The sequence below is a fragment of the Crocodylus siamensis genome, chromosome 1, assembly GCF_052110815.1.
Source record: "Crocodylus siamensis isolate JL-2025a chromosome 1, ASM5211081v1, whole genome shotgun sequence".
Lineage (NCBI taxonomy): Eukaryota > Metazoa > Chordata > Crocodylia > Crocodylidae > Crocodylus > Crocodylus siamensis.
Genome location: NC_143395.1, coordinates 157,132,412 through 157,148,751, shown reverse-complemented (window position 1 = coordinate 157,148,751; position 16,340 = coordinate 157,132,412). Strand labels below are relative to the sequence as shown.

The window sequence follows — 16,340 nt, the reverse complement described above, 5'->3', positions numbered from 1 at the left end:
AAGTTAGTCTCCGGAGCAACCTACAGCTGCTGTGCTAGTGTCTATAGCAGTACCTCCCTTGCCCCAAGCAAGGTTCTGCCCTAGGGTATTATTGCAGAGCTGCTAGCAAATCAACAGTAAGGCAAATCAATACTTCAAGATCAAATGATGGTATCTGGCTGTATTGAAAAGTAAGCACATCTATTGTCTATAAAGCTCTGTATCCTGATATTCAGAGCTATTGAACATCTGCCATGGTCCTTGAAATCTCAGGTCAGCATCTCTAATAATCTGGGCCAATATTTCCATGTCAGCCTGTCAATACTTGAGGAATGATGACAGCAGTTATAACAAGTAAATATGTATGAAGCTGAATCATTTGTTAAAGATGAAGTTGTGCTGAAATTAAACTCCTGCCAGAATCTGCCGAGTCAGAAATTTCTGGTAAGCAAAAGTTTTAAAAATGTAGAAGTTCAAAGGGTAATTTATATAGAAGTATCTTTACTTAGACTTCCATGATAGGAATCTAGCCCAGAGCATGTCACAAATAGGCTGTCTGTCATAATAACAATGGAAAACAGAGATGCATGTAATATCTGAACTGTTCTCAAATGCCACTGATTGGAAACCAGTTCAAAATTGTGTGTGAAGCAATGTAGCTCCCACACCATGGGAGTGTCGACACCACATGGTGGAGCACCCAGACCAATATGTCTTGCAGTGGGCAAGTTGGCGAGAGAGGGGAGAATGCTGGGGGTATTTTTACTATTCTGTTTTCCCATCTCCTAAATATGAGCTCAGTAAACTTCAGTGGCCCTAAATATGAGCTCAGTAAACTTCAGTGGCCTCCTGTTGACCAAAGTCTGCATTATACTTGCCTGACTAAAGGGAAGTATATGCTTTTTTGGTTCACAGGGGCTGTGGAAGGGCATGGGAGACTGCTGTTGAATAGGGAGTGACGCCACAGCTGGTTGTTAGAAAGACAGCTTTTACTGAAGAAGCCTTAAACTTTTGCCTCCATACCAAAGCAACCAGTTGTAGCAGTGGGCAGGGGTTGAGGAGTGGTGAATTGTGAGATGCCTGGAGGACTGACCAGACCTGTGCCATGGAATGCTTGGTGTCCACACATAACATGGAACCAGTGCACCGTGAACCAGTTCAAAATAATACTTCATTTTCCAGGTACACTTCTAGATCTTCCCAGCTGGCTTTAAACCAATTTAACAGATTTGTATGTCTCTCCCCTTCAGGTTTAAAGTGAATTTAAACTGTTCCAAGAATGTCACTGATTAGAAACCAGTTCATAATTGTCCTGGGTCAGAGCTATCTGCATGTACTCTGCTAAGGGTTCTAAGTAGAACCATCATATTTAGACATAGAAATGTTGCTGAACTGCCAGCAAGGGGTGGTAGTATGTACTCAGCCCAATTGTGATTTTCTGCTCCCCCTTTTCACTAACACTGAGTTCAGTTAAGACTCATTCCTGCACCTTATGTACCATATTTACTTAAATATAAGATGACTTTGATTGTAAGATGACCTCCTCTCAATAATTAGCTTCTATATATGGAAGTATATACATTTGTTATAATTTTTCAGGTATAGAATTTAATTATGGGAGATTTGTCTTGAACCAGTCCTACTGATACAGCAGGGAAAATAAATCTGGGGGTCAGGTAGTCCTTTTACCCTCTTCCTCCCCCCCACAGCCCTTTTCTCCCATCCTTACTATCAGACCCTGCTCTCCCTGAGCATATAGAAGTGAGGGGCAATTTTGAAAACACTGACCTTGAAATAAATATACCTGTAATAATTTACATATAGTACCCATAGACTTAGTTCATCCAAAATTGATGCATTTTACCATTTTTGAAACTGCTGCAAGTGTTAGCACAAGTTCTCTGTAAACACATTTTTAAGTAGCACTTTGGTTCCTATTTATGTATATTACAATTTTTTTTTTTTCCAAAAAAAAAAAAGTATGTTACAAATTATGCATGATATTGGTCCAAAGCCCAAACCCAATAAACTATTTGTCATATAGTGCATTGGGCTCGGCCCCAGCAGAGTCAATAGCATTTCAAGCCATGGTGACCTCACATCTCACCACTGTGCAGTATGTGTGTGCGCTCCAGATACCCTCCACAAAAGATCCATATGCTAATTAGCACCCCACCCAGGATTAGAACTGGGTATTTTTATCATGAGTCCTGGAATCCTCCAATAATTTATATGCAGACGAGGCGTAGGGCAACCTGGTCCAGCTTCACATCATGGAGGGTAGAACCACACTAATTCTATGTGAAAAGCTGAGAGATGAGGCATTTGAGGGATTCTGGGTAAACTGGGGCCCTATTTGGTAATATGTGCCACACATTTAAGGTTGGTAAAGAAACAGGAATCATGGAAATGGGAAACAAAGATAAAGCTCAGCTGTGGAAATGAAGAGGAAGTTGAAATGTATGTAATGTGTTTTACTATGACTTGAAAATGAGTTTGTGCTGAGAGGTAGTGTGCTTAATGGGCGCTACTATGTGTTTTATTCAGATATGCAATAATAACTTATTCTCATGGTAGTTTCCCATTGTGTTGGAGTGTTGAAGGTACAGTTATATATATTTATTTTTATATATAGAAATACATATTTTTGCAAAAAAAAAAATGTAGTTTCCCATCACCGTGTTTATTCAATATGGGCTAAGAATTTTATAGTTGTGCTCAGTGTTCGTTGCATTTAAGAAATTTTATACATGGTTTCATTACTGAGCACACGGTGCTTTAGGAGCAGTTCAAAGATATTTCATGGGCATGTGTTCATGACACTTTAAAGCAGGTTAAATGCTTTTGCACTGCTTTAATAGTGTTGCTATTTACACGCATTGGTGGTGTATTGTGCATTAATTCCAGCCGCTGTAGCACATTTGGCAGTGTAATGCACCTTAAATGACTTATGGGCTCAGCAAACTAGAACACCTCTAAGGAGTTTTAGTTTGCTGTCTTACAGCCGTGGTGTGAAGCACTGGGCTCCGTGCAGCTCAGGGACTGTGCAGACAGCCTGGCAGCAGCCCAGCAAGGTGGGTTCCACCGAAGGAAAAAAAAAATAGCAGCGAGCCTGATCTTTATTTTTTCTCCCCCCTGGAGCCTTCCTGCCTGCATGAGCTGTGTGAGAACCCGATCCATCCCTCAGTGGCTCCAGTGACCCCTGGGACCACCCAAGCTGGGTGCCTGCGGGTGGGTGCTGTCTTGGGGAGAAGGGGCCCTACTGCTGCTGTGGGGGAAAACACCAGCCATCACCACCCCACTGCAAGCCAGGGAGCACTCTGCCCACTGGCAGCTCACCTCCTTTCCCTGCTGCCGGAGAGGCAAGTAAGACACACAGATGTACATGACATGGGGGTTTACTTCACCTTAAATTGAAGCGGTGTTTCTAAAAACCTACTGCTTCAATTTAGGGCCCCATTTCATCTACACACACCCCATGAGGTTTCCTTGTATACAAATGTAAGGTAAGTGGCTATTTTCCATCATGCTAATTTGCAGGGAAAAAACTTTGTCTTGTATTTGAGTAACTATAGTAAATCTCTGTGATGGTACCCTGCAGGCTTGAGGGGACTGTGTGGATCCCTGTTTTGGAGTACATGGGACCTGAATGTTCAAGAACCTCCATAGCTTTTGTGACTTTTAAATAACCCTTTCCCCTAATCCACTCATCAGTTTACTTCAGTTCCTGGAAGTTGAGCAGGGTTTGGTGCATCCCAGGCTGATTTGGAGGCTCCCGGGGGCTGTCCAAGCACTCCACTGCCTCCAATAGAAGAAAAGTGACAGCTCTTTAAAAATGGCAGAGAGCTGCCCTCTGAGCCCCAAGCTCCCAGGCCCACAGAAGTAGGGGTCTAGATACTCCTCCCACTGACCTGGCCACTTTCTATCCCACATAAGTCTAAGATGCACAGAACCCTGGTCAGTCGCTGCCAATGAAAGGAAATTGACCAGCTCTTTAAAAGCAGCAGGGAGCTGCCCCCAGTAAGGGACACTGCAATCAAGTACAGGCAATAGAGGCTGAGACAGTAGAGTTCTGGTTGCATACCAGGGCAGCCAGTAACTAGATGAGAGTTGGGGTGGGGAAGAGGGAAGGAACAGAGCAGTGTGGGATGCCTGAATGTTTGACCAGATGCCAGTCATAGAAAGCTTTGTATCTACACATAACACTGAACTGGTTCACACAGAACCAGTTCAAAATAGTGCTTTATTATCCAGGTATACTTCTGAAATGGTTTAGGAGGTTTAAACCACTGTAAGATGGCATGCACATCCAGACACTTGGGGTTTAAACTGCATTTAAATTGGTCTTAGTGTTAAGTCTGTACTCACCCTGACTGTGTCTTTGCCCTAATAGGAAACAGTAAATGCGGTACAGGATTGTAGTTGAATTTTTGCCCCTTTCTGGGCATTTTGTTCTTGGCTTTGGTGCCTTCCCCACTTGAGACCAAAATCAAGAATGCAAAAATCTTGTGGCTGGTAAAAGAACAGTCTAGTGATTAGGCAACTTAGCTGGGATGGGGAATTCCCTGATCTCAAGATCTCTGTTTTGTATCCAATGACTGTCTGATGTAAAATGCATAAACAGTTCTGGGAGCAGGGTTAAACTGTGGCCCACATTCAGCAGGAGTTGGAAGCTGCCCAATATTCAGTATCCTGGTTATTAAAGCACTTTCCCAGGAGGTGGGAGTTGTGGATTGAATTTCCTCAGGCTGAGGAGGGCCTAAAATCCATAGTCCTCATTTCCTGGGTGAGTGCTTTAACTATTTGGATATTATACAGAAGTCAGGTGCCATCAAGAGCTGTGTTTATGAGAGAAAGTGACTATGGCTGCTGTGTTTATTAATCAGCTCAGTACCCTCAGTTTCTGCCCAGAGCAAATCTACCAAATTAGGCCTTCCTTGGAACTTAGGTGAAGTTTAGACACCACTCCATCTCATATCTGGTGCTCAATAGTTCTTGGCATCTAGCTGATTAGGCTGGGGTGCTTCTGTGCATGCACAAAACCCTATGTTTAGACATAGAGGGTTCACCTACACATACAGTTAAGGCAATGAAATAAACTCTGGCATAGTTTGTACTGGAGTTAATTGCTCCCGAGTGCAACATCTGCACATGTGCCCAGATCAGCAGCAATTTTTGCTGGAACAGAGCAGCCCTGGGCTGGCAGCAGGCTTGGGGAGTCATCCCCAGGCTCCAGGTGACAGTATCAGGTAGTGGAGGGGCATGAGAGTGCTGAAGTGCAGAGCTGTTCAGCAGGCAGCCCTCACATTATCACCCTTGTGCCCCAGCCAGCCCCTGTCACTGTCTACATGTTTCAGCGGAGTAAGTAACTGCACCCTAAGATAGTACTGTCCCCATCTTACAGTGGAGTTAATTAATTTACTGTACGCTAATACTGGCACACATGTAGACAGTGAAGCTTTACTGCGGAGCTGATTAGTCAACTCTTCAGGAAAGCGCAGTAAAACTCTTCAGTAAAGTATAGATGCAGTTACAGGGAATTTGAGGGCATGTGTATACTGCCTCCAACTGTGCTAGGGAGTTATTGCAGTTAAGTACATCTGTTCCAGGCAGGCTCCAGCCCCCAAAGTATAAAGCAGCTGTTGTTTGGTACATGCCCAGGTCATGTCCTTCACTGCTGTGAGGCTCTGTCTTGGGCATGTTTATTGGCATGTGCCCAACACTGCTTTAATAGTGGCTACAGTACAGTTTTTCTGTATCCGCTACAGTGCCATGACCTGGGATGGAGTGAGCATGGTGTAGTGAGAAGTGGCTTAGATATGCCATTTCAATCCAAAATGTATTTGCTACATTGGTTTTGTGGCCACTGGAACAGGAATATTCTGGATCACTTTTTTTTTTTACATAACTCCTGGATTCTGTCTGAGTCCCTTTAGACACCTGGTTTACCAAACTAGATTTGGGACGTAGTAGTTAAAAGGAAATATATTTCAAATGTTTTAGCCCTCTGATCATGGCTTATAGTACCACAGTATTAAATGAAAATAAATAGCGGCTAATATTTTTTCAACAGTTCTTTCCATGTAATGGTTTCTAAAGGATTCTCTTAGTTTGAGGTTTTAGTCCTTGCTCTCATTCATCAACTCCCTACAGTTAGAAAGCATGCAAGTAATTTTCTTAAGTATTTGTTTTTGCACAGATAGTTTTTGAATCACTGGTAGATATTGTCTTCCATTATAATGTTATTCATAATGAGGACTAAGCTCATATATTCTCATTCTACTAGGATTCTTAAGACTTCACCTCCTTTCTAATCAGTAGCTTGCTGTAGACTCTGACTGGATACTAAAAAAAAACAGATTAAAGTGGGTAGTCTCTGAAGCCTTGGAAATTTTCACATTCCAGAGACTCTGATGAAAGGAAGCATTTTAAAAGTAAGCTTAACTGTGATTGTTCTTACCATCAGGATGTATTCGTTATGTTTGTTAGCCTTCCAAATAATTGTATAACCATATGGCCTCTTCTCAGTTAAAATAAGCTCATGGTGGGTCATGACTAGGCTCCTAATGAAACCCTTTGGAGACTAAAATAAATGATTCTCAAATTTGCTTTCTTCTAATACGGTGACAAATTTTGGGTCAGAATTTAAACATCTTATTTCTAGCTAATTACCTAAGCGCCCTTGAGGCTGCTAGAAATTGTCATGTGTGTAACTGCTCATGTATGGGAGTCTAGAGTTTACAGCTTGGCCCTTTCTTTCCAATTGAATCACTGTAGCAGTTTATAATCATCCTAGACCAGTGATGCTCAACATTTTGGCCTGATAGGCCAGATTAGGGGCCTGAAGCTAGAGCGGACCTGGCACACTGGGATCAGGCCTCAGGGCTCTGCTACTGCCTGCACCTGGGACACAGGGGCATTACACTGGCCTTGCCTGGTCCTGCATGTGGGTTTTGTGCTGTGGGGGCTCTCTGCTGCCTTTACCCAGTTCCACGTGCAGAGATAGAGCTCTGGGGCCCCATGCTAGTTCTGCCTGGTTCCATGTATAGGGCCTGAGCTCCAGGGGCTGTGCACTGTCCCTTCCCACTTCCATTTACTGTGCTTAGGGTCCAGGGGCCCTGCATTGCCCCTGTGTGCCAAGGTGGGGCCCTGCACTGCCTGTGCACCCAACCTAGTATGCAGGGCTGTGATCCATGGGGCTCTCCACAGACCCCTAGAGTGCCCTGTGGGTCAGATGACATGGCATAGGGGCCAGATCTGACCGAGAGGCTGGGGCTGAGCAGCCCTTTTCTTGACAAATCTAAATTTGTCAGTCCTGGTGTTAAAGTGTACCTATTTTTATTCTTCTTTGAGTCAAAATTTAGTAACAGTTGTTTTTGTAATACTTTTCTTCACAGACTCCAATGAATCAAGCCTCAACTCGTTCCCACTGCATTTTCACCATTCACATCTCCAGCAAAGAGCCAGGATCTGCAACTGTCCGACGCTCCAAGCTACATTTAGTTGACTTGGCTGGTTCAGAGCGTGTTGCGAAGACTGGAGTTGGAGGCCAGCTACTGACAGAAGCCAAATATATCAACCTGTCATTACATTACTTGGAACAGGTAAATTTAACATTGTGTCAGATTTTGTTTTTTACTTGGGTTTTTGTTTAGCCATTTGCATTACTTCTGAAATCTCTGTTCCCTAGCTCTTATAATTTCAGGACCACATATATTGTACTGTTTCTTAACTTTTCAACATTGGTGACTCCTTATTGAAAGGAAAATATTTCTGCAAGTTCCTCACATATTAAAAGAGAAAGTAAATGGGTGCATCTACACAAGACACTTTCCTGTGCAGCAGAATAATTTGCTGCACAGTAAAGCATCACCGTCTACACATGTGAATAAATTAAGGCACAGTACACTAATTTACTGTTCTGACAGATAGTCCTGTCAGATACAAGTGGTATCTGACAGTGCAGTAAAATACTGTCCTTAAACGCACATGTAGATGATGTTGGGATTAATTTACTTCAGCTCAAATTGAGCCTGAGTATATTCAGTTGCATTAATTGCATGTAAGTTACTGTGCAGTAAGCAGTTTTTAAGCCAGTGTTTACCCGTGCAGGTGTTACAGCACAGTTACACTGTGTGGGGACCAAACTGGAAGTTAATCCCAAATCACTCCATACACACAGTGTTACTGCACAGTAATGCATCTACACGTGTGTTACTGTGTAGTAGGTGCTCGGGTGTAAATTTGTTACCTGCATCGTGTAGGTAGCAAATTTATCCCCAAATTGGTGTAAGTCGCCATCGTTACTACACAGTATGAGTGCACACATGTAGACGCATGCCTGCACTGTGCAGAAATTTTCAGTTATTGCGCAGTACACAGTAAGTGTGCACAAGCAGATATGCCCAGTGTGTATCAGTGATAGCAGTGGTAACAAGGGGCACAGAGCAAATGCATACCACAAATCAAAAATATAAAAAGCAGATCAAAAAAAGCCATCATGGTTTAATGGAAGAAATACAGTGGTAATAAATAGAAAAAGTCTTCTTTCAAAGAGTGGAAATCAAGTCCTAATGAGGAATATAAAAAAAGAGAACAAACTGGCAAATTAAATATAAAACCATAATAAGACAAGCTAAGACAGAATTTGAGGAAAAACTTGCTAGAGACATAAAAGGTTACAATAAAAATTTGCAAAAGTACCATATTTACTCGACTATAAAATAACTTCCAATAATTAGATTCTATAAGTGGAAAATAATTTTGTTATAATTTTTCAGGTATAAAGCTTAATTATTGGAGGTTTGCCTTGCTACAGCAAGGGGAAAAAAAATCTGGGGGGGGGACCAGGTAGTCCCCCCACACATCTTCCCCCTGTAGTCCATTCCCCTCTTCCTTACTGCCAGACTATGCTCCCTCTGATACCATGGAAGTAAAGGACACATATGAAAACACAGACCTTAAAATAAATATAGTTCATTCAGAATTGATGCATTTTACATTTTCTGAAACTCCTCCAAGTTTTAGCACAGGTACTGTATTCTGCAAACACATTTTTAAGTAGCACTTTTGTACCTATTGGGTGTGTCCACATATGCCCCCAGTCTGGTCACTTCATAGTCATTTGGTCTTGCTTTCACAAGTTGCTTTAGCAAATGTTACCCTTGTGCCCTGGCCAGCCCCCCCACCCCCACAGCACTTTAGTAAGTACTAAATGACTGTGCAGTAACTGCCATTACTATGCAGTCCTCGTGGTGTACAGGTCGTTTCCAACCCTACTGTGCTGTAACAGTGAGCCACTGCACAGTAGCATTGGTGTCATGGTTTGTGCCTACTGACACTACATCACTGTAGTGACGAGCTACACAGTATGCTTGTTGCTACAGCTACTTAGTGTCTCATGTAGATGCGCGCACTGGGTGCATCTACACATGCTCTTACTGTGCATGAATAAATTCCAGAACTTATTGCTCTGGATTTTTTTATTCTGGACATTCCATTTGAATGTATGCCTGGGACCGTAGCACATTGAGCTGAGTTGGAGCAGCGCTGGCTGGCAAGCGGTTCCAGGGGTCAGTCTGCCAGCCTGGTGAGAAGAAAGCAGAGAAGGAACTTCTGAAAAACTGGAAGCCAATTATACTTCTTAATATGGACTATAAGTTAATGGCAAAGACTCTGGCTTTGAGGATGAAGAAAAAAACTTCATATAATAGAGTGGATCATGATTACATATTTGAGGTGCTAGGAAAAATGGGATTCCCAGAGAAATATATACATTGGAAAAAGTTATTGTATAGAGAATCAAGTCCAAATTAACGGGCACCTAAGCTGGACTTTTAAAATCTATACAGGGATGAGACAAGGGTGCTTCCTGCTACCACTACTGTTTGTATGTGGTATAGAACCATTAGCACAAAAATAAGAAAAGACAAGGTCATAAGTGGAGTAAAGATATTTGAGGGGGAGGGGGTAAATGCTTCCTATACATGGATGATATAAATGTAGTAGTTAGAGGTAGACTTTTGATGGAAAGGGTGTTAAAGCATACATCAGAGTATAGACAAGCTACAGGGGGAAAATTAAATTGAACAAAAAGCTCCATAATGGGAGTGGGGAACTGGAGGGACTTGGAGAATTTGGGCCTTCAGATGAGAGAGAGAGAGAGAAATCAGTGTGCTAGGGATCCCGATGGATGCCAAAGGGAAAGGTAATAGGGTATGGGGTTCTGTATGAAGAAAAAGGTTTCGGTAAGTGTTTGTTTTTTGTGGGAAGTTGATGTATGTTGCTTAAGGGTTTAATATAGTAGATGTATGTGTGTGATATGTAGTTGTTTCTGTGTTATGAAGCCTTATGGGTAGCTCAATATGTGTAGCTTTGTAAGTAGAGGGTGATAAGTGTGTTGTTAATAACATTTTGGGGGAAAATGGCTCCCATTGGCATGTTTACTCAATATGGGCCATGTGTTTTATAGTTACATTCAGGGTTGGTTACATTTAATGAGCTTCATAGTTGGTTTCCATTACTGAGCATATGCTGCTTTTGACAGCGGTCTAATGATCAAGAATGAATTTAATGAAGTATGTGAATATAATACGAGGGGTTTTTTCCTTATGCTGATTGTGGGGGAGAAACCTCAGTCTGTATTTGAGGAAATATGGTACATTAGAAGCTAAAGACCTGCTGGGGCCTAAAAGGAGCCCTGAAGAATGAAGTGGCTATTCTTGAGAAACTAAATGCATTCGGTTTTCATTGTGGAAGTTGTTACCAAATCCACTTCTGTCTAGGTACAAGTCTGTGGAGCTGACCCAAATTGAGATTTTAGTTGATGAGGTTGTAGAGAAAATTGATGCATGAAACAGTAGGAAATCGCCAGAACCTAATGGCATTCATCATAGAGTCTGGAAGGAGCTCAAATGAGAAATTATCAAACTCTTAATTATAACCTATCGCTAAAGACATCCTCACTATCAGAGGAATAGTTGCCAATGTGAAGGGTCGTGAATGTGAATCCAGTATTTAAAAAAGGGCTCTAGAGGAGACCCAGGAAACTACAGACCAATTAATCTAACTTCAGTTCCTGGAAAACTGGTAGAAACAATAATAAATAAAGAATTGTTCAGCACATGGATGAACACGACTTGCTGGGGAGGAATCACCATGATTTTGTCAAAAGAAAATCATAGAATCATAGATCATAGAATCAATGAGTCGACATCGACCTGCCCACCACCACCCTCTGGGTCTGCCCCTGGAGCCAGTTTGCCACCCATGTAACTGTGCATTTGTCAATGCCACAGTCCCTCAGCTTGCCCACCAGAATTGGGTGGGACGCTGTGTCAAAGGCCTTCTGGAAGTCCAAGAAGGCAAGATCAACTTTCTCCTTCCCTTCTAAGCTCTTTGTTACCTGGTCATAGAAAGAAACCAGGTTAGTTAGGCAGGATCGACCTTGCAGGAACCCATGTTGGTTACCCCTCAACATCACTTCCCCTGCAGGGCTCTCACAAATGTGGCCCTTGATAATTTTTTCAAAGACCTTTCCCAGGATAGAAGTGAGATTGACTGGCCTGTAGTTGCCAGGCTCTTTCTTCCTCCCCTTCTTGAAAATAGGGAACACATTGGCCCTTTTCTAGTCCTCAGGAACTTGGCCCGAGCACCAGGAGTCCTCGAACAGCCGTGCCAATGGCTCCGCAGTGACACCAGCCAATTCCCTCAGCACCCGCGGATGAAGGTCATCCGGGCCCGCTGACTTGGACACATCTAAGCCCTCCAGGAAATCTTTAACTAGGTCTGAACTAACAGCTGGGGGACTCGCATCCTTCCTGGGCCTCTACGCTGTCACCCGAGAGCACCCCATTGTTAGCAGACAGGAACATGGAGGCAAAGAACTTGTTGAAGAGTTCTGCCTTCTCTTGCGCGTCTATCACCAACTGCCCTGCCCTGCCTCGTAGGGGTCCAGTGTCAGCCTGAGACTTCTTCTTGCTACCTATATATTTGAAAAAAGACTTTTTGTTATCCTTAATCGCAGAAGCTAATCTAAGTTCCAGTGCTGCTTTAGCCTTCCTCACCAAATCCCTACAATCTCGGGTCAGGGAGGTGTACTCCTCCTTTGTCCCTGCCCCCTGCTTCCACCACCAGTATGCTTTTTTCTTTGCCTTCAGGCCAGCCTGGATATCTGCGCTCAGACATGAAGGTTTCTTGGACCCTTTTCCCACCTTCCTGCACAGAGGAATTGTGTCCTGCTGTGCTCAAAGGATAGCCTCCTTGAGGAAGAACAACCTTTCCTGGAACCCCATACTAGCTACACCCTGTCTCACCAAGCTAGAGTTTTTTAAGGGTGTCAATAAGCAGATGGATCAGGGTGATCTAGTTGACATAGTATATATGGATTTCCAAAAAGGCTTTGACAAGGTTCTCCATCGAAGGCTCTTAGTGAAGTAAGGTGGCCGTGGGATTACAGTGAATGTCCACTCACAGATTAGAAATTGGCTTAAGGAAAGAAAACAGAGTGAGTACAGGTTTCCCTTGCTTTATGCGGGTTCTGGACGTGTGAGTTCACTCTTATGTGATGACCCTTTTTATACCAAAAATTCATTATATGCGAGGTAAATTCACTCTTATGCCATAGGTGTGGCAGAAGCCTGCAGTCAGCTGCTTTATGCAGTGCATTGCGAGAGTGTCACACACCAAAATATAGTCTCGTGTGTGGATCTGTGCTCCTCCCTCATTGTCTGTGAGACGTGTCTGTAGTTGCCATCCCCATTATGGCTTCTAAGCGTCCTGCTGACTTATGTCCTACCTCTCTCCCTGGGCCATCAATGAAGCCTTCATCACCCTCTCTTCATACCAACTAAACATTCACCACCACTCTGTGCTTGTGTGTACTGTCTGCTGTTGGTGACTAATAAAATTGTCTTGTAAAAGTGGTAGAAACGGGTCTGGAGGTCAATACAGTCAAAGGCTTAGAACATATCCCTATTTGTTACATGGTAAAGTGGGTTCCCTTTATGCGAACTCGAGTTATACGCCATTTTCCAGGAATGCATGTACAGCATAAAATGAGGGAAAACTGTATAAGCGGTGAGTTTTCCAGATGGAAACAATAAACAGTAGGGGTGTGCGAAATGGGCCATATTTGATTCAGATTTGGCCCGAATTGGGTACAGTGATTCGATTAGTTGATTTGGATCACTGTCCCACTTCAATTCAGCTGATTCAGCCATAGACACAGCTTTAAAATTTAGGGTTAGGTTAGATATCAGGAGGTGCTACTTCACGGTCAGGGCGGCTAGGGTCTGGAACCAACTTCCAAGAGAAGTGGTGCTGGCTCCTACCCTGGGGGTCTTTAAGAGGAGGTTAGATGAACACCTTGCTGGGCTCGTTTGACCCCAGTATTCTTTCCTGCCATGGCAGGGGGTCGGACTAGATGATCTGCTCAGGTCGCTTCCAACCCTAGAAACTATGAAACTATTAAATGTTTTTTCAACATACTTTGAGGTACCAGGTGATTGGCCATGAGGGGATCCTGGGTGCCCTTCCAGACCCAGGAGGCACCAGACGCTGTGCTGGGGGGCGGGGGAGAGGTCCCCGGTGTGCTCCCCAGCAGACCTGGAAGTGGACTGGAAGTGCTTCTGATACACTTTCGGGTCCACTACCGAGCACGCTGGGGACCCCCCCGTGCTCCTGTGGAATGCTCCATCTGCCCCAACATTTCAGTGTTCATGAACTTCCTGGTACTTTGAGGTATGTAGAAAAAACATTTAAAGCTGTGTCTATGTCCGAATCATCGAATCTTTCCGAATCTCTCTGAATTGAATCAGAGGATTCTGATTCAGTTTGGATCCGGAGATTCGTCTGCAGAATTGGGCCGAATCTCTGCTGAATCGAATCAGTTACTGAAGCTTCACACAGCTGTAATAAAAAGCAGGGTCCCCAGGGATCTGTGTAGGAATATGGTGTTTAACATATTTATAAATGGTCTGGAAAGTGGGGTGAGTACTGAGGTAGCCAAATTTGTGGATGACACAACACTAAATTATCCTTCTTCTTTCCTCTCTTTTTTGGTCTAAATGGGGTTGCTGTTGTGGATCCTGGCTCTCCACTGGTTCTGGTCATATGTATCTTCTTCCAACTCCTTTCTCATGTCCCTTTCCACTATCTCTCTCCATCTCATCTTTGGTTTTCCTCTTCCCCTTCTCCCTGGTAGTGCCATTCTGGTAAGTTCTTTTCCCACATATTCTTCTGGACTCCTTTGAACATGTCCATACCATGCCAGTCTTCTCTTTTGTACTTTCTTAGATGCCTCCATTACCTTCAGCAATCCTCTGATGTAAGTATTCCTCACTTTATATTTGTCATTTCACACATACATCAGAACATTCTCATCTTTGTCATGCTCAGTCTCTTTTCTTGAGTTTTCTTCAGGGATCATGTCTCCGCTTCTTACAATAGCACTGGATGTACACATTTGGTAGACTTTCCCCTTCGGCTTCACTGATACTCTCCAATCCCATAACATTCCCGTCTCCAATTTCCAGGTTGTCCACCCTGCTGTTATTTGATGGTTCAACTCTTCATCTAACTTTGCATACCACTGAATGGTTGACCCTAGATGCTTAAATACATCAACTTTTTTAACATGTTTTTCATCGATTATCACATTTCCAACATCACATTTCCAACATCAGGTACCTCAGAGAAGTCACAGTGCATATATTCTGTCTTGGACTGACTAATCTTCATTCCTATTCCTTCTCTCCATCGGGCCAAAGCTGCTTGCACTTCCTGTAGACTCTCAACACAAATGACCATGTCATCCACAAACATCATATTCCAGGGCAATCTTTTTCTTTTTTGTTCAGTAAACACATCCATTGTGACCACAAACAGGAACAGGCTCAAAACTGACTCTTGATGTATGCCCACCTTTGCCTCAAAACTCGCTTTCCTGAACTGCTCCTCACTTTCATTGTACATTTCCAATACATGTACTTGATGGTTCTGACATATTTCTCTGGCATGTCTTTAACTCTTAGGCACTCCCATATTTTCCCCCTCAGTACATGACCATAGTTTCATAGTTTCTAGGGGTGGAAGCGACCTGAGCAGATCATCTAGTCCGCCCCCCTGCCATGGCAGGAAATAATACTGGGGTCAAACGACCCCAGCAAGATGTTCATCCAACCTCCTCTTAAAAACCCCAAGGGTAGGAGCTAGCACCACTTCTCTTGGCAGTTGGTTCCAGACCCTAGCCGCCCTCACTGTGAAGTAGTGCCTCCTGATATCTAGCCTAAACCTGCCCTCTGCCAGCTTGTGACCGTTATTCCTGGTCACTCCTGGTAGTGCTCGGGGGAATAGTGTCTCCCCCAATGCCTGCTGATCCCCCCTGACTAGTTTATAACAGGCCACTAGATCCCCCCTCAGCCTTCTCTTGTGCAGGCTGAACAGGTTCAGGTCCCGTAGCCTCTCCTCATAGGGCCTGCCCTGCTGTCCCCTGATCATGTGAGTGGCCCTCCTCTGGACCCTCTCCATGCTGTCCACATCCCTCTTGAAGTGCAGCGCCCAGAACTGGACGCAGTACTCCAACTGCAGCCTGACCACTGCCGCATAGAGGGGGAGGATCACTTCCTTGGACCTGCTCGAGATGCATCTGTAGATGCATGACAAGGTACGGTTGGCCTTTCCGACTGCCTCCCCACACTGCTGGCCCATGTTCATCCTGGAATCCATTATGACTCCAAGATCCTTTTCCGCCTCTGTGCTGACAAGAGGGGAGTTCTCCAACCTGTAGGTATGGTGCTGGCTGTTCCTCCCGAGGTGCATCACCTTGCACTTGTCTGTGTTGAATCCCATCCTATTCACATCCTCCCACCCTTGTAACCTGTCTAGGTCTGATTGTAGCCTGATGCTGCCTTCTAGTTTGCCCACAACCCCCCACATCTTAGTGTCATCAGCAAATTTGAACAGGGTGCTTTTTACCCCTTCATCCAAATCGCTGATGAAGATGTTGAACAGTGTGGGCCCGAGGACCGAGCCCTGGGGGACCCCACTGCCCACGACCTTCCAAGTTGAGAAGGACCCATCCACTACCACCCTCTGGGTGCGGCCCTCCAGCCAGTTGGCGACCCATTTGGCTGTGTGGGTGTCTACACCACAGCCTACCAGTTTCTTAATGAGAACAGGGTGAGAGACAGTGTCAAAAGCCTTCCGGAAGTCCAGGAAGACTATGTCCACTGCTACCCCTGCATCTAATGATCTGGTAATCTGATCGTAGAAGGCCACCAGGTTGGTCTGACAGGATCTGCCGCTGATGAACCCGTGTTGGTTACCCCTAAGCATGCATTCCCCTGCTGGCCTCTCATGGA

The 16,340-nt window shown here is 44.1% G+C and overlaps 1 protein-coding gene across 5 annotated transcripts in view; it reads left to right on the top strand.

The window, feature by feature from the left end:
- KIF6 (kinesin family member 6) overlaps nucleotides 1-16,340 on the top strand; it is a 421,087-nt gene that overhangs the window by 127,119 nt on the left and 277,628 nt on the right. For all 5 annotated transcript variants that reach the window (XR_016442273.1, XM_090046733.1, XM_090046752.1 and 2 more), the window contains one exon: nucleotides 7,377-7,583. Coding sequence is in view for 4 of the 5 variants with exons in the window: in XM_090046733.1 (XP_089902859.1) it covers nucleotides 7,377-7,583 (207 nt within the window). In the remaining variant the exon portion in view is untranslated. The remainder of the gene's footprint in view (nucleotides 1-7,376; nucleotides 7,584-16,340) is intronic.